General features: G+C 32.2%; 2 protein-coding genes across 2 annotated transcripts in view; both read left to right on the forward strand.

Moving 5' to 3' along the window:
• The window catches only part of LOC113403121 (flightin), a 137901-nt gene that overhangs the window by 94275 nt on the left and 18856 nt on the right, over window positions 1-24770 (forward strand). The gene's annotated exons all lie outside the window — the stretch shown is intronic.
• LOC113403109 (uncharacterized) lies at window positions 473-19621 on the forward strand. Its single transcript, XM_026643551.2, has 3 exons — window positions 473-539; window positions 3332-3637; window positions 18925-19621. The coding sequence occupies exons 2-3, from the start codon at window positions 3356-3358 to the stop codon at window positions 19408-19410; spliced, it is 768 nt and encodes a 255-aa protein (XP_026499336.1). The 5' UTR covers window positions 473-539; window positions 3332-3355; the 3' UTR covers window positions 19411-19621.

Here is a 24770-nt window from a genome sequence, read left to right on the forward strand (position 1 = left end):
CGTCGGGTTTACAATACTGTGTTACTGATTTACCTTTGTAGGTACCTTTTTTATTTTAGCAGACGAAGTCGCGTCGGAGGATAGGCCAATATATTATACAAGCGTATATATACACTATGAACATTCTTTCGTCGATGTCCTTTTTTTTTAATTTATAATAAACTTCGTTTTAATATTATTATTATATTTGACTTTTTATTAATTTCCTAATATCAGCATATAACGCTGTTCTATAGTTACTAGTTTCAAAAATGTATATATTCGCGTGGTATTTATCATTAAAGGTAGTTGTTATGAATGAGATAAACGTGGTAAGCCAACATTTGGAAACAACAATACTTTTTAAATTAATCATATCACCTGTCTACGCATTAACGGCTGTTTCTTTTGGGAGTAGGAAATCAGCCGAAACAAAAGTCAGTATATTTCTGTATGGCTCACGGTTAAACATAGTCTCGCCCACACTGCTCACGCGCCGGCACAGTCGCTTCAAGATTGCCCAGTTTCATCTGCCTTCTCAGCGCCTTTACACGCACCAGGTCAGTGCATATATTTGACAAAATCACCTTAAATTAATTTACGCTGTGTTTGCGAATTCCATTTACGCACGCACGCACGATTATATTGCTGTGCGACGTTCAACCGTAATAATATCAAGTGATTGTTTTGTTTACAATTTTGTTAATATCTAATCTATGATATTGTATTAAAAAAGCTTATTTTGTCCGAAAGTACCGACTAATTCGAGTGGTCGTGTATTTAAGTCTTACCGAATATAATTCGCCGAGTGCATATTACAATACTCATGACCGAACAAAAACCGGGTTTCGTAACTAAAAATATCCCCATATCGAATGTTTGCGATATCTATTTTGGAATTTGTTCCACTCTTCGTCGTTCACGTCGGTGCTCTAGAAGAATCATCCATCAGGAGATGATCGATGCGCATGTGTAATACAACGTCGACTTCATAATAATATGATAAATTAATATTTCTTATCAATTTTAATAAATTTAAATTACTGTTATTCATATCATATCATTCAATTCGTAATATTCTCATTCATTGGTACATCGTTGCCTACGTCAAACTGTGTTTATAAAACGCTTTTTTGTCCTGTGTTATATATAAACATGAACGTCATGTGTGTTTATTATGTTATTATTAGCACGTGATATACGAGTTAACATTAACGGCTGAAACAGGATATTACGTGACTCTGAAAGCTTCTGTTTCGTAGTTTCCAATGACGATCCCGTATTGTTGCCAATACTGCTTTTACGATAGTCATAAACATTTTCATCTTATGTAGGAACGCACACATCTATTATCTGGATTATTTCAAACATGTATGAGTTACTTTGCATTATCTTAACAATGTACATTAAATAATATTTGACCTAAATCTGAAGTACTTATTTGTGTTATGCTTCGATTTAAAAAGCTTTAGATAACTTCGATTTCGACAATGTAGCTGCATATCAAAACGAACATAGACTCTCGTAACAATAGAACAATTACTTGTTTGAATATTTGAATATGACTTTTTTTTTAAATTATTTCAATTTTATGTTATGCAAATAGATTTTAATTATATTTATAAATATATTATTATTAATAATTAAACTACAGATAAGTAAGAGTAGATTATATATTATGAAATATATGAAAGCTTTGGTGAAGATTAGGTACTTTTGTTGTGTGTAGGTTAGTTTATGTAAATATAGTGGTTATACATAATCTACTTCTTTAATAATTGTATTATCCATTCATAGCTTTTATTCGGTTTATAATTAAAGAATTGTTTGCTATTAATAGAGTACTTTAGCTAGTGCATCTATGTGGCCTATCTCCTTTGTGTCAGTGATTTTAACGTAATGGCTAGATAGGAAGCAATACGTATATATAATATGTATATGTAAAAATATTTTTTTTCAAAATTATTTATATACAAATTAGAAAATAACGGATTAAGACTCTAATTCGAAATTTGAAAAGGGATTGTTTTCCTCAATGTTGAAATTTAAAAATATTGTTAGATTCGCTAAATTAATTGAAACTCAAAACTACTCAGAATTTGATCTTAGCGAAATTGAAATGCCAAGCAATCAAAATAGAAACCCGCTGCATGCAGCAACAAAATGATAACAGATAGATAGAAAAACTGGCGTTCGAATAATTCGTTTTATTTACAGATAAACTAATTTCTATATTCATATTTTTCTTGTTATTATTACAAAATCTTTTTTTTAAATTGACCAGCTGCGAAGTAATTGTATTCATTAGATTTTTTACGCCATTTATGTTAAACAAAAAAAAAGTATCTTCAAAAGAACCGCCTGGTTTATTTATACATACTTGACTTTTAAATAATTTACTTAATTAAAAAAGTGAAATATTAAATTTTATCGAAAATTTAACAACTTCAAATTATCGCGCTTTTGGAGTACAAAGCTTTCTATAGCAAAACTAATATTAGCGAGAAAGCCAAAAGCTGGGATATAAAATGAGCCGTGTCTCATTTGAATGGCTAAACACTCTCACAGACGCACTTACGTTATTAATCTGAGCGCCTTTGACGCTAAACCAAATTTGAATTGTAAGTCTTAATATCCATTTGGGAACGCTGTGCTAATTAACAGCCGGATAAAATTATTCCTAGTACCTTCATGTATGGCATAAACCAGATAGTTAGTTACATACATAAAACTTCATATTCGTACCATTATTTTTTTCATGAATTATTCGAGTTAATTATTAAGGCCGATCAACACTAGTCGTACGGACACAGAGAGATTGATAAACTATATGAATTTTCAGGAGTATTACTTTGAGGGTTACCGCACAGAACAATGAAATACGATAAAAGATATTTAATAACACTGTAATGTTAAATTGCATGTTAATCTTAGCCAAATATTGCAGGTTCAAACTCATCGGCAAGCACCAATGAGTTTTTATTTACCTTAATATTATGTTCTTATAATTCATCTGTTACCGATATTTTCGATTGAAGATGGAAAATATTGTATTCTGTAAGTATCGGATGAAATTCTGCCATATCAACCCACATTAGAGCATCGTGGTGGAATAAACTGCAACCTTCCTTTACGAGAGGAAAGGAGCTTACAGGCATTCCGTTATTAATTTCTGTTTAAAAGAATATAACGTAAAAAAGCTGAGGATAATTTTTAATTTAGACGTAGGAATCCATTATGGCGATTTAAAAAAAAATGCTTACAAAAAAATACCGGCTAAACTGCGCACTCAAATCTCAATACAATCTAAATAAAACATATTTTTAAAAGTGTTTTTCTTTGCAATCCACAGAAAAACTACTGCTACTGTACTAATATGAGTCGCGTAGGCAGAGGAAGGCGCACTCGCGTCTATGATTGCAACTATGACAAAGGAGAGAGCTACTACCGCCCGGTTTTGGACCGACTGGATGGTAAAGTACCACTTGCTAGAGAGCCCGACAAAGACAAGATCAGGACAGATGTAGAAAACCGCATCCGAAGTGCGCTCGATGATATTGAAACTCCAAAAGACGATTTGTTTGATTCAAGAGGTGCTCGCGCAACAAGAGGAAAGCCTCTCTCTTCTGCTTTCGAAGATGACGACTTGACTGACGACGTAAGATATGATTTTCTAATTATTCTTTTAAATAATAATAATAGTAATAATTTTTACACCATATATGAATACGGTAAAGAAATTATTCATTGCCAGTATTAAATTGCTTAAACTCTTTAAATGCTAACATATAACATAATCAAGGATAAATTTTAAATCACCAAGATTTTTTGTGGTTATACATGTCTTAAAACGTTTTCACACGCACACACACAGCACGGCTTTAAGCACATAGATATTAAATGTGAAAAGTCTGTGGTCACTGCATCCATGGGTTAGGTTTGCTAGACCAAATTGCTTAGTGTCAACAATCACAAAGATAGCCATCGTAACTTTTTATCTTACATCTTCTTTCAAACATAGTCAAATATAGACGTCATTTAAATCTATATCATATAACAGTTATCTATATATAAAATAGTTCCCTAGGCTTGTGGTGACATATAAATCCGCAGATCTCGAAGTCCTGGGTTCAAACCCATGTTCGGATTGATTAAAAATAATATGTTTCTGATGAATAGTTTAAAAGTTGGAAGTATGTTTACTCTCATGTCTTGGGAAGCACGTAAAGACGATTATGAGAATGAGGGGACAGAGTGCACCAGTATTTCCCCACAATCTTGCGCACTGTGATATGTTCAGCATAGTTGACTGGTCTCTCGTGATATAGGCCGGCGTGACCGAAATCGATTAGGACGACATCATAATATAAATAGTTACAGAAAAACAGATCAGTACCTTTTCTACTCTGCTTGTCAAACGGTTTTCTATCTTGGTGTGGTGGCTTTCATGTTCAATGTTTTTTATTTTAAATAGAATAATGTTTCTAAAAATAAATCTGTTATTGTTTTCCTGAATAATGTTTATGCTCTAATTTCGACCATTGCACGTAGAAAAGTGATAGTCGAATAATCGTCAAGGTACAAAACATTCAATAAAAAGTAATTTTGCTCAAATAAAACTAATAAAATATTTATGAAGCAAGAGAAATTTCATAATGAATCGCACATTGTGTTTCGAACATAATTTCAGGAAGGGCCGCATGTGACGCTATTCAAAAGCGCTTTGTACAATGCGTATGATCCTTTGCGCTACACGTCCTTAACTCGTTCAAACTCGTAACGGCCAGTATTTTATCTATTGCATTCTAACTTACGGACGGATAAAAGGAATGTGCTCAAAGCTATTTCATACTCTTCATCCGAGAATAATTTCCCTGGTAAATTTCTACCTTGGCGACAAAAATGTGTGTATAACGTTATATCGTCATAGTACTTATATAGAGAGAATTTTATATTTTGTTCGTTTGTGTGATTTTCACAATATCACAGCTTAATATTAAAATTGATGTACAAGTTTTATTTATAAAGTTTATGTTTTATTTTATATTTTACAACGCAAAGGCTAAGCTAAAAAATTTTATATTTTTATACTATACATTTTTACGTTTAGAGAAATATATAAAAGAATTAAAGGCAGCAAAAAAGCTTTCAGTAAAAGCCAGAGTGGCTTCCATTTTCAAACATCAAATATAATCCCTCACAAATAATAATACAGTATCGTAAACTAGGGATTTCCTTGAAACACGTTCATTAGTTGTCGTGTAGTTGTTAGTAGGTCATTTAAAAATAAGAGTAATATTTTAACACCCCGTAACATTATTTATTTCTTAACATAATAATTGATAACATTAAGTGCTTAAATATAATATTATTTAAAGAGTAATTAAATTAAAAGTTAAAATATATTTAAAATAACACACAATATAAACGGATGTCAAATTACAAAAACATCAAAAGCATTTTACAGCGATTAAAGTACGTTTCACACAAAACTTCGTTCTGTTTAATTAATTTTGTTGCATCGAGTTTCTTTTAGCCTTTATTAAATGTGATAGTAAATTTCACCTTTATTAAAACTGACAAAGCTTATAATTGACACTTTCGAAAATTTTGTGTAATTTTGCAGAAATTTAAGAGAAATATTAAAAAAAAAAAACAATATATCATGTTTATATTTTTCCACTTAGAGAGAATCAATCGTGGCGTATGATTCTAAATAAGGTGGAGAGAAAAATTTACAAGATTACCGCATTTAACAGACGCGCAAAACCACGGTTAACAGGTAAAGATGTAACAACTTTAAAATATTAAGTGAATTTTTCCAACACAATAAGTAAGCTGTCTGGCAGGGATTTTTACTATAATAAAAATTCTTCATAAGACTGAAACAAGTTTAAGTCTTTAAAGGAAATATTAAAACTTTATATTCATCCTAATGTTACGTATTCCACATATGGTCAATTACATAATACGGCGTGCTGAATAATCTAACTAATTTTGATACACATATTTAGTGCTTCAAGCGTTCGACTATTCCTTTGAGAGTGACGATGCAAAACTTATTCCGTCGTGATGTTGTGCAGGTGAATAATATATAATAATTCATTTTTACGCGAATGCTTTCTGGTTGAATGAAATCACAATTATTTTACATAAATTAACCGTTTCCAAAATAGAATCTCTTTGTGATAACATTTAATTTTATTTGCGAAATCAACCAATTTGTTGCATACAATTTTACACCGTAATTAACTATAATTACACGGACCTCGTATAAGTTTAATTGGGCGTATATGTGATCACTTGTCATTACTCATTATCGCGTAGGTGTCACATACTACTATGATATTCGTATTTGGCATCACTCGTCTGGTCAAACATTTATATATTTCGTCATTTCTAATTTTAAAAAATACAATTGTATACCCATGAATCCATTTCTAATTACGTATCAGATATATTCGAAGAAAACATGTCACGCTTAAATTGTAAGACAGCTAAAGCGCCATGTGTGTATAATTATACAAACGTAAGACATGTCTATAAATATGTAATGTTTGATAAATGAAAACGCTAATAGTAAAAAATGTATTCTATAAATCTGCCCTCCTAATTGAAACAACCGTAACTGCACAGAATATGATTTCGAGATAATGGCGCGTAAAGTTTTTTATGGAAAATTGGGTCAGTACTATAGTTTAGGAAAATACCAATATTTTATTTTATTTTATTGGATAGTAACCACCCTTCTCTATAAAGTAGTATTAATTTTAATGAGATATAATCATTTGTTTATTTTTTAAATCTCAAATAATCTTGATGTGTAGTTAATTTTAATTTTATAATGTACAATGCCTAAGCTGTAGAGCCGTATGTTATGGGGTTCCGGTTCTTATATCTAGGAATTGCTGTTACGGTGTTTAACAAATAAACATTTCTAAATATTAATTAGCCATATAAGCGGTAACTGTAATCTAACTAATTACAAATCAGTTGTGAAAAAAAATATTGAAGTGTAAATAAAAAAACTTTAACAAGTTTTCTTTATGAGGATTTATTATAAAACATAAACAAAAACATAAACCTTTACTTCTTAAGTAATTAATTAGTGGAAACCACTTTTGAAATCACATGGTTTGAGTCTCATTTTTTTGAGCGTTTTATTTCCTAGTCTCTATCACTTGGTCTTGTACGTATATCTGTATTTATCTTTTGACTTTTAGTATTACGATTTTTAATGTGTGTCTCTCTAAATCTAATGTATTTCTCTTGATTCCGTGTTTCCTCATTTTTAATCCCATGATCTTCATTTTGAACATCTTTATTATCACGTGTCTGCTGGTTAACATCCTCGGTATTTTTTTCCGTGTCTAATTTTCACCGGGGTCACAGTCATTGCTGCCCTCCTCAATAAATGTTTTCCGTTCATGTATGATTTTGATCTCTTTGCTCTTTATTTTCATCATCTAAACCACTCGTTTCATCTGCTTCAGAAATATAATCGCTGTCTTTGCATGTCATGTCATATGAATCATGAAAAATATCAATATTTTCATCTATATATTTTCAAAGACTTCGTGACATTCTAAATCTATACCGGATTGATCGAATATTTTATTTTCAACAAATTTGTATGATAAGTTTATATTATATCGTATGACATTTCATATTTACTTGCATGATATGGGCGCCTTTTGAAAGGTCTTTTAAATATATTTTTTTAATATCAGTTCATTTAGTTTTGCATAATTTTGCATTATTTTCGAGTTGTTCTTGGTTTTTTCTGTGTCTACTTCACGAGGTAAGATAAAATTAGGCTTAGTTGTTAAAGTAAGTATTCGGTCACGTCGGTCTTGGGACGCCATTTGACGGCAACTAAAATATAATAATTTAGTAACAGTAAAGGAAGACATTTGAAACGAATGTTAATAATATGAATAACACCAAAATAATAAAGGATTTTATACAAGACTTAAAAATACGTACTTACAGATTTGCTATAACACTACACTATCACAAACAAAACAAATTAGGCTACATTTACCATTCATGCCAACTAAAATACAATCATATTAAGCGATTACATCTAAAATAAAATAGGATAATTCAATAAATAATATCGGTTGAATTGCTTTAGAACCATTGTTATTCAAAATAAAAACTCACGAACTCTGGCGATACACCGTCCGCTAAGCACGTACGCCAACCCCTCGCGTCTTAAAACCAATAATATTACTACATATAACAGGCGTATAACCGCGTTTACGGTTGTTATATTTAGGAAAAAATATCAAATAGGTTATCGCTTACTAAATATGACAACGGTAAAGATCAAATACCCTTGTTTTCAGTAGTAAATAAGTGCGGTAATGATTCCTATCATTATGCAAAAGGACCGTAAGTTGTTTTTACTGTTTTTATGTTTAGTATTAGCCTTGCACAGTTGATGAATGTAGTTCAGATAACAGCGGTATATCATCTTACGGTGTTTATATTTGGTACATATTTTTAACGAACGATCAAGCTCATTCAAACATTTTAAGCATAACAAACGTAGGCGATCTTACTGTATTTAAATTTAGCAACAAACATAAAAATATTTAATTACGGCGCTTATAGTAAACATTGTCTCGGTTTCTGTAAGTTTTATCAAAAACATCATAAAGAAGAGATTGTAGATCTCATCACGCTGATTCCGAATTAAGTATTAACTCATTTTGCATAAAAATCGTAGTTACGGTCGTCTAAATTAGGAGGGCATTGGAACACGAATATTAAAAATTCGATTCATTAAAACAAGAATTGCTGTATATTGAAGGGTTAGATTATCTTATGTGGTGTTAGTTCGTGTGTGAAAACATAGATATGAATATCAGATCAAACATTCTGAAATCAGACAGATTTATATATGTATGTGTTTGATAACTTGCAATAGAACAACATGGCAGATGAATCTAGGAATTTAGCTTTCAACGGTACGGTAACCTTTACCGCGAATGCAACATTCACACTAAAGTAAATAATATATTGAAATTTACAAGCAAATTACATAGAACTTGACGAGTTTCAAAGTTAGTTATATTAGTTCAGTTTTGATTATTTACAGTTATGTCGTTCGATTTAATCGTTATTTTAATTATAGGAAACTATATATTTTCGATTTAACTATAGATTACGTGAAATGTTATACATGGATGCATATGCATAGTTAAGCTTAGTACGTATACTGCTTTTGACTATTCATTCTACAACATTGCATATGGCTTGATTAATCAACACATTTCTAAAGAGGAATCTAATATGTAGCCAGTTCATGTCGCCTTAAGACTGAAAGACGCATTGATGATCGAGATGCATAATATCTTCAGGGCTTAACTAATTACTAGAAAGCATTCGTGTATCTATTTCTGTATACAATTATAGACGAATAGATACTCCCGGCCTGAATTCCACTAGTATTATAATTTAGATAGATGTTTGTTAATCTTTCTGTTTACTATATAATTGAGGTTTTAAATGAAACTTTACAATAGTATAGCTTGTACATCAGAATTACACATAGGATATATATTTTTTATAGATTTTGCGTAAATTGGGAAAAAAATGACGTTAAGGAAGTCGGAAAAAACACGTCCGCGAATTATTTTGGCGTGCGTCGCAAATACTGCAAGAGTTACACAAATTTAAATTAATATTTCAAAGAGGTTAAATTTGTTTCTTTGTATGTGGGGAGAGGTTATCTCCGAGACTAAAAATAAATTATTAGGATAAAATATATTATACTTTATTACATCGGTCTGAAAGCTTTTCGAGTATAATCCATAAATAATGTATTAATAATAATAATTATAACACTAGTGGGTCACCTGCGCAACTTCGCTTTTATTTAAAATATTTTTTAATGATTTTCGAAACCTATGACAGGTTTTGTTTTCATTTTATTTCATTGCAAACTGCAAGTAACTCATCTACATTAAGCGCCAAAATGATGGAAATTTATTTGAATGAAATTTTTGTCAAATAGTAAACATTAGTTCGGTTAGAATTGGAGTTTCTACAATCTATAACAATTTATGTACTTTTATTTTGTTTACGTTTTTTTTTTTCTTATGCATCCTTAGCACCGCTCTCTAACAGGCTCGTAAATTTTTTCCGCTCTCTAAAATTAACTATTTGTTAAATTTTAATAATTTAGTTAATTGCAATCAAGAATCGTCATTATTTTTCTGCACATCTACGGCTGGAGCTCTTGAAAATGAGGCAATAACCAATTTTTATGTGCAGCTTTCGCATCCCATAATCATTGGGACAAAAATCGGCTTACGTTATTAATATATAAGATAAGATAATAGTCTATAAATGTTTCACTACTGATATTCGGATTTAGATAGATAGATAGACCGGATTCGCAGATTCTCATTTTCACCTGATAATTACTCTACGCTTTAGACTCTATAGACAGACCCAGGGCCATATTCTCAGTTATATCCTCTGTGTATATGATATTAATTATCGTTCCTATTAATATATTCGTTACATTACGCTTCGATAAATAACAGATGCAAGTCGCTCGTAATTTATGAATATTACTGAAGCGATACTATGATGTACAAATAGCTGGAAGTATTCAAATTAAACTTATACGTGGAAATTTCATTAATTTAAATACGTTATGGAATAAGAGTAGTACTTAGTATTTTTGTGTTGGGGTTTGAAGAGTGAATACGCAAGTGTAACTACAGGCACAAGGGACATAACATCTTAGTTCCCAAGGTTGCTTCCATTGGCGATGTAAAGAATGATTAATATTTCTTAGAGCGCCATTGTCTATAGGCGGTGGTGATTCCTTACTATCAAGTGGCCCATTTGCTAGTCCGTCTGCAAATTATAAAGTTAGTATCCAGGGCGGAACTGACTTCTATTCCAAATTAGAATTAGAATCAGACCAGTCCTCTAAGCGCATATATAAAATACTGCATAAAACTATGAGACACTATTATGAAAACAATAATAAAATTGGTAACGAGAAAATAATAAATAAAATAAAAATTCCAAGCAACAAAGCTACAATAGCGGTAAATCTTTTAGGTAAAAAAATTGTTTACCGCCTATAACTACATAGTCATAACAAAGCAAAAGCCACCGTCCACGTCCTCGTCCATTGTTTTATTTTTATTTATTTATTTTGGTTTATCTGTACTTTGTCGATTACTCTATTGTGTAGACAAATATCATTGAGAAAGGCGATGGTAGCTTAGCAGTGGGTTATCCCACCTTGATCTTATGTTAAATGTCTTCTCAATTTTTTTTTAGTAAACAACTTTTCTATTTCCATCCGATAAAGTAGAAGTCCATTTTCTTATTTCAAGATTTATTCTTGGAATGAGAAAATTCGCTAAGTATTAAAGCGAAATTGGTAATGTTTAACTTGATTTTACAGGAGCATATCAAGTGGAAAGTTACAAATAAAATAGTTAATGTCTGACATATTTATTATAATTTCGAACGACATTAATAAAAAAACATAAAATCATATAATTATCTCACTAGAAACAAAAAGTTACCGTATATGAGACGTGAGAGCATTTTTTATTTATTTTCGCCGCATGTTACCGATACATTAATCAAATGTATAATTTTTAAATTCATCCCTAGTCCTTCGTTGAGCCTAATCGTTGGTCTTTGTAATTTTTATAACGATCGAACACCCGAAAAAAGACCTCGCAATACTCGCATACTATGAGTGGGTAAAATATAAAATTTTGAGATCTTTATGAGCTCGCTTAACTATCCGCTGTTTTAAGTACGAATGTGATAAAGGTCACGCGTTGATGTGTACCTACGAGCAACATTCGTTATATACCGCGACCCATGACTACTTGATACTTTGTTTTTTCGGTGTGACTTAATATAATTAAAGCATACGGTTTAGTGATGATCCCTATTTGTATTGAGGTTAAAATAACATCAAAAGTAAATCAGCCGACATAAATTCACAGATATAACATTAAAAAATATATTTTGTGACGTAATAAATAATCATAGAAATAATAGTACCCATAACAATCAGTAAATAATTAATTAATATAAAATTAAAAACATGCAAGTATAATATTTGAAATAGCGGTGAAGTTCGGCGTTAACATATTTGAGACTGTACTTGATTTTACTTTAAGCACTCTCAAAGTGATGAGTGCTTAAAGTAAAATCAAGTACGTTCATCTTAGAGCAAACATCCAAAATGAAAAGTGTGCAGTGAACGACGCAACAAATCGATCCCCTATTAACATTTGATGGAAGAGTCGTTCACCGGATCGATGATCATACAGTGTGATTTAGACACAGTTAAAAATGTAAACAAAATTCTCTTATTTTATGTTGCTAGATTTTTTTGTCATATATTTGCTCAGTTAAGGGATTACGAAGGCGATTGTACGAGCTTAGTGTTAAGAAACTATGTGTTCGTTCCACTGTTATCTTACACTAATACTTTTTTCAATGATCATTTTTAAAAATATATTTCCCGATCGGTAAAGTATGCAGAACATTTTGGAAGTTCGTTCATGGAGGACCTATCAGTGTATCGAGTTGGAACGTCACGGAGGTTAAGCACGTCGGCGCATTTGTACCTTCGAGCAAAATTCGTTACATGTGGCGACTAGCGACCAATAATTGACAATTTTAAATATTTTTTCTTACATTCTGTTATTAATTTGGAATATTTAGTCTGACAAAGTAAAGTAAGACCCAACGGTCATTTCCCACGCATCTAACTACATAAGTATCTGTTTCAGCATCACAATACCCACTTTACCCTTTACCTTTATGAATTTCTATTACTCTAAATGTTCTCTTCACTAATTATAATTCTCTCACTTACAACCCTTTAGGGTTAACAAAAATCCTTTCTTTTACTTATTTATGTTCTAATAAATATACGACGTAGTCATCATATATTGTAATATGTAAAATATATAGAAAATTATATTTCTTTAATTAGACTTTATAACTACAGAACGTCATCAACATAGAACCATCGGAATGTCCCGAGGGTATCCTCCCTTAATACAAAGAGTAATAAGTTATACTCAATAAATATTATACGTTAGCGAAATACGGACAGATAATAATGAAGCCAGGAAAAAAGATTTGATGCCGCAAGCGAAGGAAGGAAGAGCGTTCTACGTTATGCGTAAACAAGCGGCTTTAAAAACTATTCTTTTTTTATTTGAAACAATAAAAACCATATGAAACAATAGAGCTGCTTCTGTATTTAAAAATAGTTGTCATTTTCTACCGCGCTCACTCTATCACTGTAATAGCAAATCAATATTTTATTTTTTTAATTTCCGTTATTCGTTGCGCGTAATGAAAATGTATTTAACACTGATATCATAACTATCTACAATTCGATATTTAAACCGATCTTAGATTATCTAATAATCGATTATAATATATCGATTGATCGTTTTGTATCTGTGCCTTTTCAATAAAATATATTTATCACGCCATTGCTAAACTAAAGTCTATACGAATTATGTAAATTTTCAAATATTGTGTGATTATTTAATCTACCTAACGACACACTATCGGCTGACGTACAAAATATTGCACTTCTTTCATGAATAAAAGGCTTTTGTTTCTATCATTTCGCTGATCGTAAGTGTACATCATAGACTACAATGTAATCAATACAAACCATTCAAGCATATTCACAGTATCTCTAACATGATGAAGATGTTATGTTGCGTATTCCCGTTCGTTGTCTCAAACCGAAACTTAATAATAACGTAATACCAAGTGTATATATTGTTTTGCTTCAATGTATATATTGTTATCACAAGTTATGATACATCTGTTAGTACTAATTTACTATAGATGTATGTAAAATAGTTATTGCAGATGTATGATGCTGTCAAATATAAAAGACACTAATCAAATACAATGCGATTTTCCCATAGACAATTTTAAGAATTAACATCCGTCCGGGTTTAGGTACCTGCTACTCATCATAGTATATCCTAGCGTTAAACAGTAATACTTCCGATTATTGTGTTCCGGTTTGGAAGGTGACTACGCCAGTGGCATGTAACATCTCAGCTCCCAAAATTGGTGGCATATTGGTTATGTAAGAAATGATTAAAATTTCATACGATGACAATGTCTAGGAGCAGTGATGACCACTTATCTCTTCAAATCAAAAATGTATCCTAAAACTTTAAACCGCGAACTCTTTTTATTTAAATTTAGATTTAATAAATTATATTCACGCTGTCTGTCAAACCAAACAAACATTAACATTACATAAATAATTCCATACTTAATTGTTCCTAATGTCTAACTTTTATAATTTTCAGCGAAATGAATAATTAACATTAAAACCAATTACATTGTTACGTAGAATATAATAGCGACTTAAAAGGGTTGTAATTACATCGAATCGTAACAAGAATCAAAACTTTCATAGTGCAGAATTTTTATCAGGTTTTCAGGAACTAAATCGGACCAGCCCAGATTTGAGCTCACATTTGAGATTTAACGCGTGAGTACGCGTCATTTCTGGGTCAACTCAGTCATTAATATGATCTTTACAAGATAAGAAAATTTGTAAAACATACATTCTGACAAAAGATATACCTTAACAACAAGTATTCGAACAGATAATTAATAATCAGCTGGTATTATTAAACGAGACATAATAAAAATTACGTTACGATCAATTGTTCAACTATTAGCTCCAGCGTATAATAGAAACAATACATTAATTAGCTGCACAAAACTATTGTCGTATTTGACATTGAATTGTTAATGCTACAAGTACGTGGCCATTTGACTACGGCGTACACATCGCACGTGAGGTACGGAGCGAATTATAATAATGATTGGTTCATGTAATTTGTAATATTAACTCGATTTTCAAATAATTACTATCATTTCGTGGGTTATTTATTAACACCATATCTTTTCGATTCCGAAATATGAGATTTATTCGAATGTGTATCACTAAACCTATTTTACTTAAGTATAATTTTCTTAAATTAAAAATATAATAAAGGCAAATGCAAGATTCCAAAAGGATTTTCCAGCACACAATATTTTTGTACATAAAATAATTAATATCTGATTGAAATATATTAAAGCCGTATATTTAATTTACGCGTATTGTACCTATACCTAAATACAAAATATTATTTATCGATTTGATCTAAAGAAAAATATGTGCGTATTATAATACCAGAACGTGAAATGCTTTGTACATTAAATTGCTGTAAATGTTTCTATTCCTGTGAAAGTAATTAAAAGGTAATGCTTTCTAGCATCTCATCATAATAGTCTATTCTTCCCGTTAAGCGTGATCTCGAATTTCAAACAAACAACTTTATCTCACGTGGATGTAAAAAAGGTAGTTATAAAGCGCTATTGTGCGACGCTTGCAAGAAAAACTTTTTCATTGCAACCTAACGAGAGCATATAGAAATTATTTACAAATGCACTACACACGGCAGCAGGGTGTCAAAGCATTCCAACGTCTAAGTTTGATACTCATTTTAACATTCTGTAATATCGTGTGATAAAATGAACTCGTATTCACATTAACACGAGTACAGCACACTGGCGTATATTCCCCTTTTAATGAACAACTTTATCAAAAGACTGTCACTATACAATTATACAAAATGTCCACCGCTCTGCATATTAGGATGCTGGTATTTATAAAGCCTCATTCACATCGAACTTACCTAGTTCGGATGACCACCGCATACTGATACTTCACCGCAGACAGCGGCAAATTGCGGCAGTATCGCTCATTAGCAAATGCTTACCAATTACCAATGTTCGTTCATATCGATCGATAGAATAGTAAAAAGTTTGTTTACTAAATCAAATATTATATATTATAAAAACCTTTGAATAAATTTCTAATAGTGAACAATATATTAGCATCAAGAAAATCGTTTCGAAGTTAGTCGAGTAGTATAATCTCTCGAGAAACTGAATTGAATGCTTATACGAGTATCTTGCATTTCTTGCCATTTAAAGTTTTATTGTAATGGCAACATCCCCAATTATTTGGCATTCTTTTAAAATCAAAATATTCTTTATTGAAGTAGGTTCATAAAAGCACTTTTGATTCGTCATGTTACATTTGTTAAATTCGACCGAGAAGAACCAGCAACAGACTCAGTAGTTAGTCTTTTATACCATTTTTATAACAGAGTATGTCTATAAAGACAGCACATATTTCTATTTCAATAAAAGTATTTATTTATATATTGACAATTATAACAGATTTAAAATAGCTTACATTTTAATTATAACAACGATTTAACACTATGTTAACGATTATAAATTAAAAGTAAAATATTTTTTTTTAAAACAAACTTCTATTTAAATACGCCAAAATGAAAAAAATAAACTGTTACACTAAAACTTTTACAGCTAACTTATAAAGTCATTTCACATTTGACACAATTTATATGAAATAAAATATTGCCGCGAGATTAAAGTACTCGTATTTACTTAGTTTGAAAATTTGTTATATTTATTATTGACAGTTAATTTTTTACTTATTAGTAATTAAACTCGCATTCGTATTATCTGTAATTCCTTTCATTTGATACCCATATTATAGGCAAGCACTAAAAACTTACTCTGCTATATTGGTGTACAGTAACGTCACTGTATTTTTTGACTTATTCTCAGTAAGCCAATCTTGTAGAAATGAATTTAAAAAAATATCCGCCATCTTAGATGTTCCGCCATGCAGGATTTAGAATGACGTCACAGAGTTAACAATACATTGTCATTCAAACTGAACGTGTATACAAAGATTCAGCTCAATCGGTTAAGGCTATCTACTTCAAAATTGAGTTGCAAGATTTCACCTGTACATAAAATACATTGCAAGTTAAATAAAAGCTTGTAAAACATCAAAAATAATCAAGTTAGGTATAGTTTAATACGAAACTAATATTTCATACTAACTATTCACCTTAAGGGATTAAGCCAACTTAACGAATTGGTACAATTTGACTGTGATAAACCAAAATGCAAAACACTTTTATCCATAGAAAAATCTGAAACTGATGTAGTATAAATGCTCGTGTAGCACGAAAAGCATTAAAATTGAGTTAGATGGCAGAAACTTGGATTTACAATTTTTACATTTTAGCTAGTGGCAACACCGACAATAAATGTAATTTTAACCTTTTTTGTTACAAACAACAAATGAACCAATCCTTATATGATTAACTTATACTTAAAATATATATTATTTAGAAGGACAGACAAATGTGCCACTTGATGTTAAGTGGTGACAATCCATAGGCATTGTCAGTGTAAGATAAATTGACCATTCAGCCATTTACCAATTACATAGCCAATACAACAACCAACGTTGGAAGCAAAAGATGTTATGTTCCTGAAACACTGTCTCACTCAACTTTTAGGCCGGAACACAACAACCCTAAATATTGCTGTTTGGCGGCAAAATTCATATGTGTGGAGTAGATGGTACCTACTCAGACGATGCTGATGTACAACTAGTATCAAATATTATCCAAAACATTTCGTCATATAATATATAGAAATACATACTTCCGTTTAATATATTATATCAAAGTAAATGAATCTTTTTTATGAGTAATGAAAAACATTTTAACGTACGTACTTCATTAAAAATACATTAAAATCGTCATTGATGTAATGTTTTCTTGTCCGGTATTCGCCAGTTTCATTTCAGCTCTGAAAGGTTATCGCTGGAGGAATGAGTAATTATTTTCTCATTTGTTTAACGTTACTATTACGTACAAGGCTCTTTGATAAATATTGGTTCACAAATTAAAAGTACATCAGTTAATTATTTGAATTCGACGCTATAATGGTAAAGTTTGCGGTATTTTATAATCTGTTTTCCTTATGATATCACAATTTACAGCAAATAGGTAATTTTAACGTAATAACTGTAAAAGGCAGTCATGTTAATCTTTGTAATTATGGAATGATTTTATAATTATAGATGTACTCAAATAAGATGATAAAGAAGATGCACGCTAAGTTCAAAATGTCAATTCTACCGAGAAGAACATTACAAAAATATTGTTTTTTTTTACATTACATTAGCAGCCTCTAAATTTTCCACTGCTGGGCTAAGGCCTCCTCACCGTTTGAGGAGAAGGTTTGGAGCATATTCCACCACGGTGCTCCAATGCGGGTTGGTTGCCACACATGTGGCAGAATTTCGTTGAAATTAGACACATGCAGGTTTCCTCGCAATGTTTTCCTTCACCGCCGAGCACGAGACGAATTATAAACACAAATTAAGCACATGAAATTCAGTGGTGATTGCCTGGGTTTGAACCCGTAATCATCGGTTACAATGTACGCGTTCTAACGACTGGGCCATCTCGGCTCAAATAAAAATATTGTTATTAGATTTAAATTTATTAAAAGAGAAAATCGTTTTATCTGACCGTCTTTAATAATTGACTAAAAATAAGTAGACATTGGGATAATAATGCAAAATTTTGTATTTAATTTGCAAACGGCACAATTAGTTCATTTTAAATTAAAAACAAAAAAAAATCCCCGTTGCGTATTAGCATTTTCCGTTACGGTCCCCGCCCTTACATTGTTTCCCTGACATGAGGCGGGGTCAATATGCCAAAGCATTCTTGATGACTTAGTCTTCACTTCACTCTAAATGCCTCTCTTAATTTTACTCTTCGCCACATTATTTAAAATGTTAAATCTGGAATTCCATAGGGTTCAAAATTAGCTGTAAATTATAGATATGGTTAGATGGCCTTTAATATTGTAATGACACCACGTTTTTCATGATAAAAATACCGCGGTGGTTACTTGATCTCGAAATCTCGTATAAGCTAAAGAAACTTACCACCCTTACATCACAATAAAATTTATGTATAAATATTTATTTTTCAGATCACAGAGTCATTGAAACGCTTACGCGCCGGTAAAAAGACTTCAAGATTTGCTGATGATATTGACTTCGAGAACAGTGTAGCCAGTATTGAGAACAGAATGAAAATCTCTGATAAAATTCTGGAAAGCGTTGGAATCGGTCAGAGTGATGTAAGCAATGCGCGAAGGGCTTTGAAGGAGAATGAGGAACGCACAGAAAAACGTATTGCGCGCCGAATAAATGAGGAGAATTCTCTTACAAAATGGAGTGCCGTTAAAGATTTCGACGACGAAAGTGCTGCAGTTCAGCGAGCGAAGGCAACGAGAGCTCGTTTAACTGATTTAGAAGACGAAATGTCGGAATTAAGCGAAAGAACTGCAGCAAGAGAGAAACGTGCTGCAAGGCTCCGAGCTCTTGTTGCTGATACTGATTCATCTGATACGACCGTCTCATCTTCGAAGATAAGCATCCGAGCTGAACGAGAAAAGAAGCAAGTCACTTTCTAAAGACCAATTAAATCTATCGTAAACGTCCGAAACTCTTGAAAGTAGAGGTAATTTTGGGCATAGGTGAAATTGCTAGACTGTGTATTCCTTTGCATTTGAACATGTAACACGTTGTAATCGATATTTCTCTTTTATATTTCAGGCACAGATTAAAGCTTTGTATTTCCCTGGTTTTGTTTAAGTCTAAAATAAATAAAACTTTAAAAAATTACAGCATTGTATCTATTAATATCATTCCATCATTTCACCTTCGAAGAATGAATTTTATTACTGTTGCCTTAATTTGTAAAAATAAATACAATTTTAAATTAAGTATCCGACATTTCAGTAACTATATGTGGTATTTTGATTCACTTTATCATGAGGATTTCAAATTAATCACTGAAACCCAAATAATTTAAACATTTCCAATATTGGTCCTATTTATTCACTTTGAGTGGATTTATGTACGTTCATATTTTAAGCACATTCGTTGATTTGTAAAAGGTTTTTTAATCATTTTAATATTTTAATGGTCGAAAATTATTTGCTTTAAAAGCTATTAAAGGAACATATATATATATACTTTATTTATGGCATAGGTCTATGGACGAGCATTTGGGTCATGCATGGTAAATGGTCACCACCGCCCATTCCAATCGCTAACCTTTTTTTTTTTTTTTTGTTTAACGAGGAGGAAATGCATTTACGCATGCCGCCCGGTCGGGGGACCGGGACGGGTATGTGGGACTCAAACGGGGCCTAATGCCCCGTGCCAGGGCACGCTAATGCTAATGTCCTGTCCTACCCACTAAAACCATCCTCGGGTTTCCACCATGCCGCCGAGTGGTGAGGCCACGGGATCGCCAAGGGCATGCAACCGCGACCCCACCAGCGGCAGCCGCCGTAAGGCGGCTGAATATACATGGACAGCGCGCCTAGTGCGCGCCTTCCCCCTCATCCTCCACGTCAGAATGTGACGAACTCCCCCGAGTCCGCCACTGGAGGCTGGGCGTCAACGAAGCTGACGCCCTGCGGCGGATAAGATGGTAGGCTCCGCCGCTGACCGCCGGTGTAAAACACCTGGGAGGCTCGAGTAGCGAGCCCTCCCACTCCCTCCTAGCCAACGAGGCCACTCACATGGTCCGCCCTGTCGCCGATCAGGGACGTACCAGGAGCGGCCCCGCGGCATCCCTCCCGCCAGTCTTAGCCGTGGCCGACGAGCAAGCTCAAGCCGGCCCCGTTGCCCAGGGTACACCACGAGGAGGTGACTGACATGTACCCCATTCCAATCGCTAACCTAACCTAACCTAACCAACCTTGGGAACTAAGATGTTATGTCCCTTGTGCCTGTAGTTACACTGGCTCACTGAGACTAAGTACTGTTATTTGCTGTAGAATATCTGATGAGTGGGTGGTACATACCCAGACGGAGTTGCACAAAGCCCTACCACCAAGTAAACTACTCCAATATTAACTACTGTAAATAAATTGCTTCTACAATTTTAATTCAAAAGAGTTTACATTACGCATTCCAGTTTCTAATCAGGATTTATCATATAACATCAGTCTTAGATCACAGTATAATGTGTTGGATAATTCAGAATTACAACTGGTCCGAAGCAATTTTATCAGTTGATTTGGAAACGTCTGTGAGGATAATAAAATAACCATACCAATCGCGAATAATTTGTTTAATTTTAAGAAGCGAAAATATTATCACTCAAAAATAGTATAAAGGTGTGATTACAAATGTATGGAATAATTTGGGTTAATGTGGGATTTAAATAGCAGAATATGTAATTAAGTAAATGTAAAAAAGGTTTTCCTGATCTATGGATTGCTATATATAAGCAAAGAATATTCCAGAAATAAAGAAAAATTATCAGAAAAGTGGACATATGGGTATACCACATGTAACAGGAACTAAAGACACAGTTGGTAATTTATTTATAATTGGCACAGAAAACATGTTGATGGTAAGTTGGAATAATATATATCTATACATATAATAAAATTGGAGTGTTTGTTTGTAAAATTAAAATAAACCATTTTTACTAAATACACGGTACATATACCAAAATAACATGTTTTACAATTTTTGTCTGTCTGTCTGTCTGTCTGTTTGTTCCGGCTAATAAGGAATAAATTAATAAGGAGTAACTTAGGCTACTTTTATTTTAGAATTATACATAGAATCAAATAAATCACGCTACAATATCCAAATAACTTAAATTCAAACAACGCGCACGAAGTCGCGGGCTGAGCTAGTATAATAATATAAAAAGAAGTTGTGCTTTCAACTTGATCCACCATCTGTTTTCGATTTGATCGTCGTACTTTTAATATTTCTACATAATCAATAGATTTAGGTTTACCGCTTATCGAATATGCTTGAGCGAAGTAAATAATAATAAAGAGCACTATAGCAGCATTATAAACTTCTTGCTTGTACAACCAAAAAATCACAGATAAATTTGTTTTATTTGAGAATTTAATTAAGGAGAGAATGTTAGAGTTATTTTGCAGAGTACCTATGCAGATTAAACGCAGGATCAGATGAAGTACTAGTAAAGGTATAATATTAGAAGTTGTTTAAGCATACCGGATGGTTAGCAGTAATTTTGCAATAAGTTTTGCAAGATAATGATGATGTCGTATTGACGGAATATGGCGACGGCGTCCAATCTCAGGAGAGACCTGAGATACAGGTGCACTTTTTGATCCCTTACTCTCATTATCCGTCAAATTCAACACGACCGTAAAGAGTTCAAGCACAGGACTGTGACAGGACTCTGAGCAGTTACTGAGAATCTTATGATAGAAAATCAATAACTTTTTATCGGTCCGACCTGGCGTTTGCACCCAGGTCTTCGGGATCTGCGGCTTTATATTTAGCCATTAGACCAACGAGCCAGTCAAGAAATATTACAAGATACGGCGATGTCTAAAGAATACTGCAGCGATTAGCTGGTGTTACGTTCCTAAAAATATAATACATATAAAAGTTTGCACAAACTATATAAATACGCCATGTTCACATCTCATGTTTTTTATAGCGATTTAACGGGGAAAACTGCCAAGAATATCAACCCGCATGAAGCGGGCTGATATTTGAAAGATTTACATCCAATGCGTGCAGGTTTCTACAAGATATTTTCCTCCACTGCTGAGCCCGTGATGAATTATAAATACAAATTAAGCACATGAAAGGTCAGAGGTTGCCCGACTTGCCTGGAGTTCAATCCTCAATCTTCAGTTAAGATTTAATTAATATAATTAGAGGACTATCTTGGCTTTTATCTATTTACTCAAAATCAAAAATAAAACAAAATCAAAATATACTTCATTCAAGTAAACTGCTACCGAAGCTGGAAGCTGTAACCGTTCGGAATGTAAATTCTACCGAGAAGAACCGGCAATAAACTCAGTAGTTACTCTTTTCCAACATTTAAAACCTACTTTCAATAAAAACTCACTTAGATTACTTTCTCATATTAAATAAATATATTTGGTAATGCTGTGATTTAGATTGTATTTATTGAAATCATCACACAGCTATATTACTTATACTTACGATTTATTACTACATATACAACAAAGACGCTTCCCGCTGTCTGTCTATCCCTATGTATACTTAGATATTTATATCTATGGAACGGATTTTGATGCGGTTGATTTTAATGGATAGTGATTCAAGAGGAATATAGTAGAGAAAAAATGATTATTTCAAAGGTTTCTAATGTGATGTCGTAAATAAACACATTTTTTTGCGCTTACATTGCAAACCCTGGCTGAATCCTATGAAATTGATCAATTTTAATCCTTTAGATACTTGTTACTATAAATAATGGGTTATTTACGAAATTACGTTATTAACTACTTAATTACGAACACGTTGTGCATTTAATATACAGATCAATTTGGCCTTTTAAAACGCATAATTAAAATGAATGTTTTCGAAGATATTACAGATTTAAAATCCAGGGTCATCAGATTATATTTTGTTCACATGTATTTAATTTAATTTTCAATGAAAAAAAATATAGTTAGTGGTATGTGCGAGCCCATCTGGTTAGGTACAACCCTTTCTTGAATTATTCTACCGCCAAACAGCAATACTTAATAAGGTTGTGTATAGGTTTGAAAGGTGAGTGAACCAGTGTAATATCAGGCACAAGGGACATAACGTCTTAGTTCCGAACATTGATGCCATTGGTGATGTAATGAATTGGTAACATTTCTTACCTTTACCATCCCATTTGCCGCACACCTATGCCATGTAAATAATACGTTTTTATACGATAAACATACCATATTAAATACATTTTGAGGATTATTTATTGTTTAATATTATTTGAAATATTTTAAAAATATATTAGTGCTATATAATAATGCGTGATTAATGTTTTATGGACCACGCATGAATTCATTATTCTTGTTCAAATTATATGCTATTCCCTGTTCAAGTTAGCTTGATCTTTTTGACAGACGGGCTAGTGATGAGAAACAGAAAATATAACATATATAACAGTCGATGGAACGATGGAATGCGTAATTCAAATTAGAATTTAAAAAAAAATTAACTTATTTTTCGAAAAAGCAAACAGCTAAAGAGAGCCCAACCACTAGCCAAAGGTATTCCAACCAAAAGGACCCCCGTTCGTAACAATAACTTAACAATGATCTTTAATAAGGTTTTTTGTAATCGATATTTGTAGCAGTTACTGCCTGTTATTCGCCTCCCTACCGTCCGACCGATGTAACATTGTACAAGCGTCTATTATTTTCATTGTTTCTATTTAAATTTTACTTTGAACAAATAATATATAATAGAAAGAGTCTTAAAATTGTCGGATAACGCTTGAATCTTTAGGAACTTTTGTATTATATGATTTTTTTAAAATATTTTTAAAATTTTTAAAATCATTAAATTAAGAAAATAATATGTTCGTCATTGCAAAGTTATGTCGATCAGAAAAATTTACATCTGTCAAAAAGATCAAGCTGTCTTGTACAGGGTATAACTTATCTTTGCACAATTGAGGTATTCGTTCTAAGATATTATATAAGTTCCTTTGTCGCTACAAAAACATCTAAATCGATATTTGAACAGTTTTTTTTAAACAAATGAAAGCGCCAGTCTTACACTAGTATGTTTGTAATGCCATATATTGAAATGTCTATGATAGATTTAGTTAATTATGTAACTCAATACAATTAGCGTTTAATTATACCTGTCCTATTAGTGAATGTATACTATAATTATACTAATAATGATATATTATGTATTTGTACTACTAATTTTTAAGGTGGACCTCCGAGTAGTCGTTTTATTTTCATATCTTTGTTACCTCGAATTGTGTGAATCTCGTAAAACG

This window comes from Vanessa tameamea, chromosome Z (assembly GCF_037043105.1).
Source record: "Vanessa tameamea isolate UH-Manoa-2023 chromosome Z, ilVanTame1 primary haplotype, whole genome shotgun sequence".
NCBI lineage: Eukaryota > Metazoa > Arthropoda > Insecta > Lepidoptera > Nymphalidae > Vanessa > Vanessa tameamea.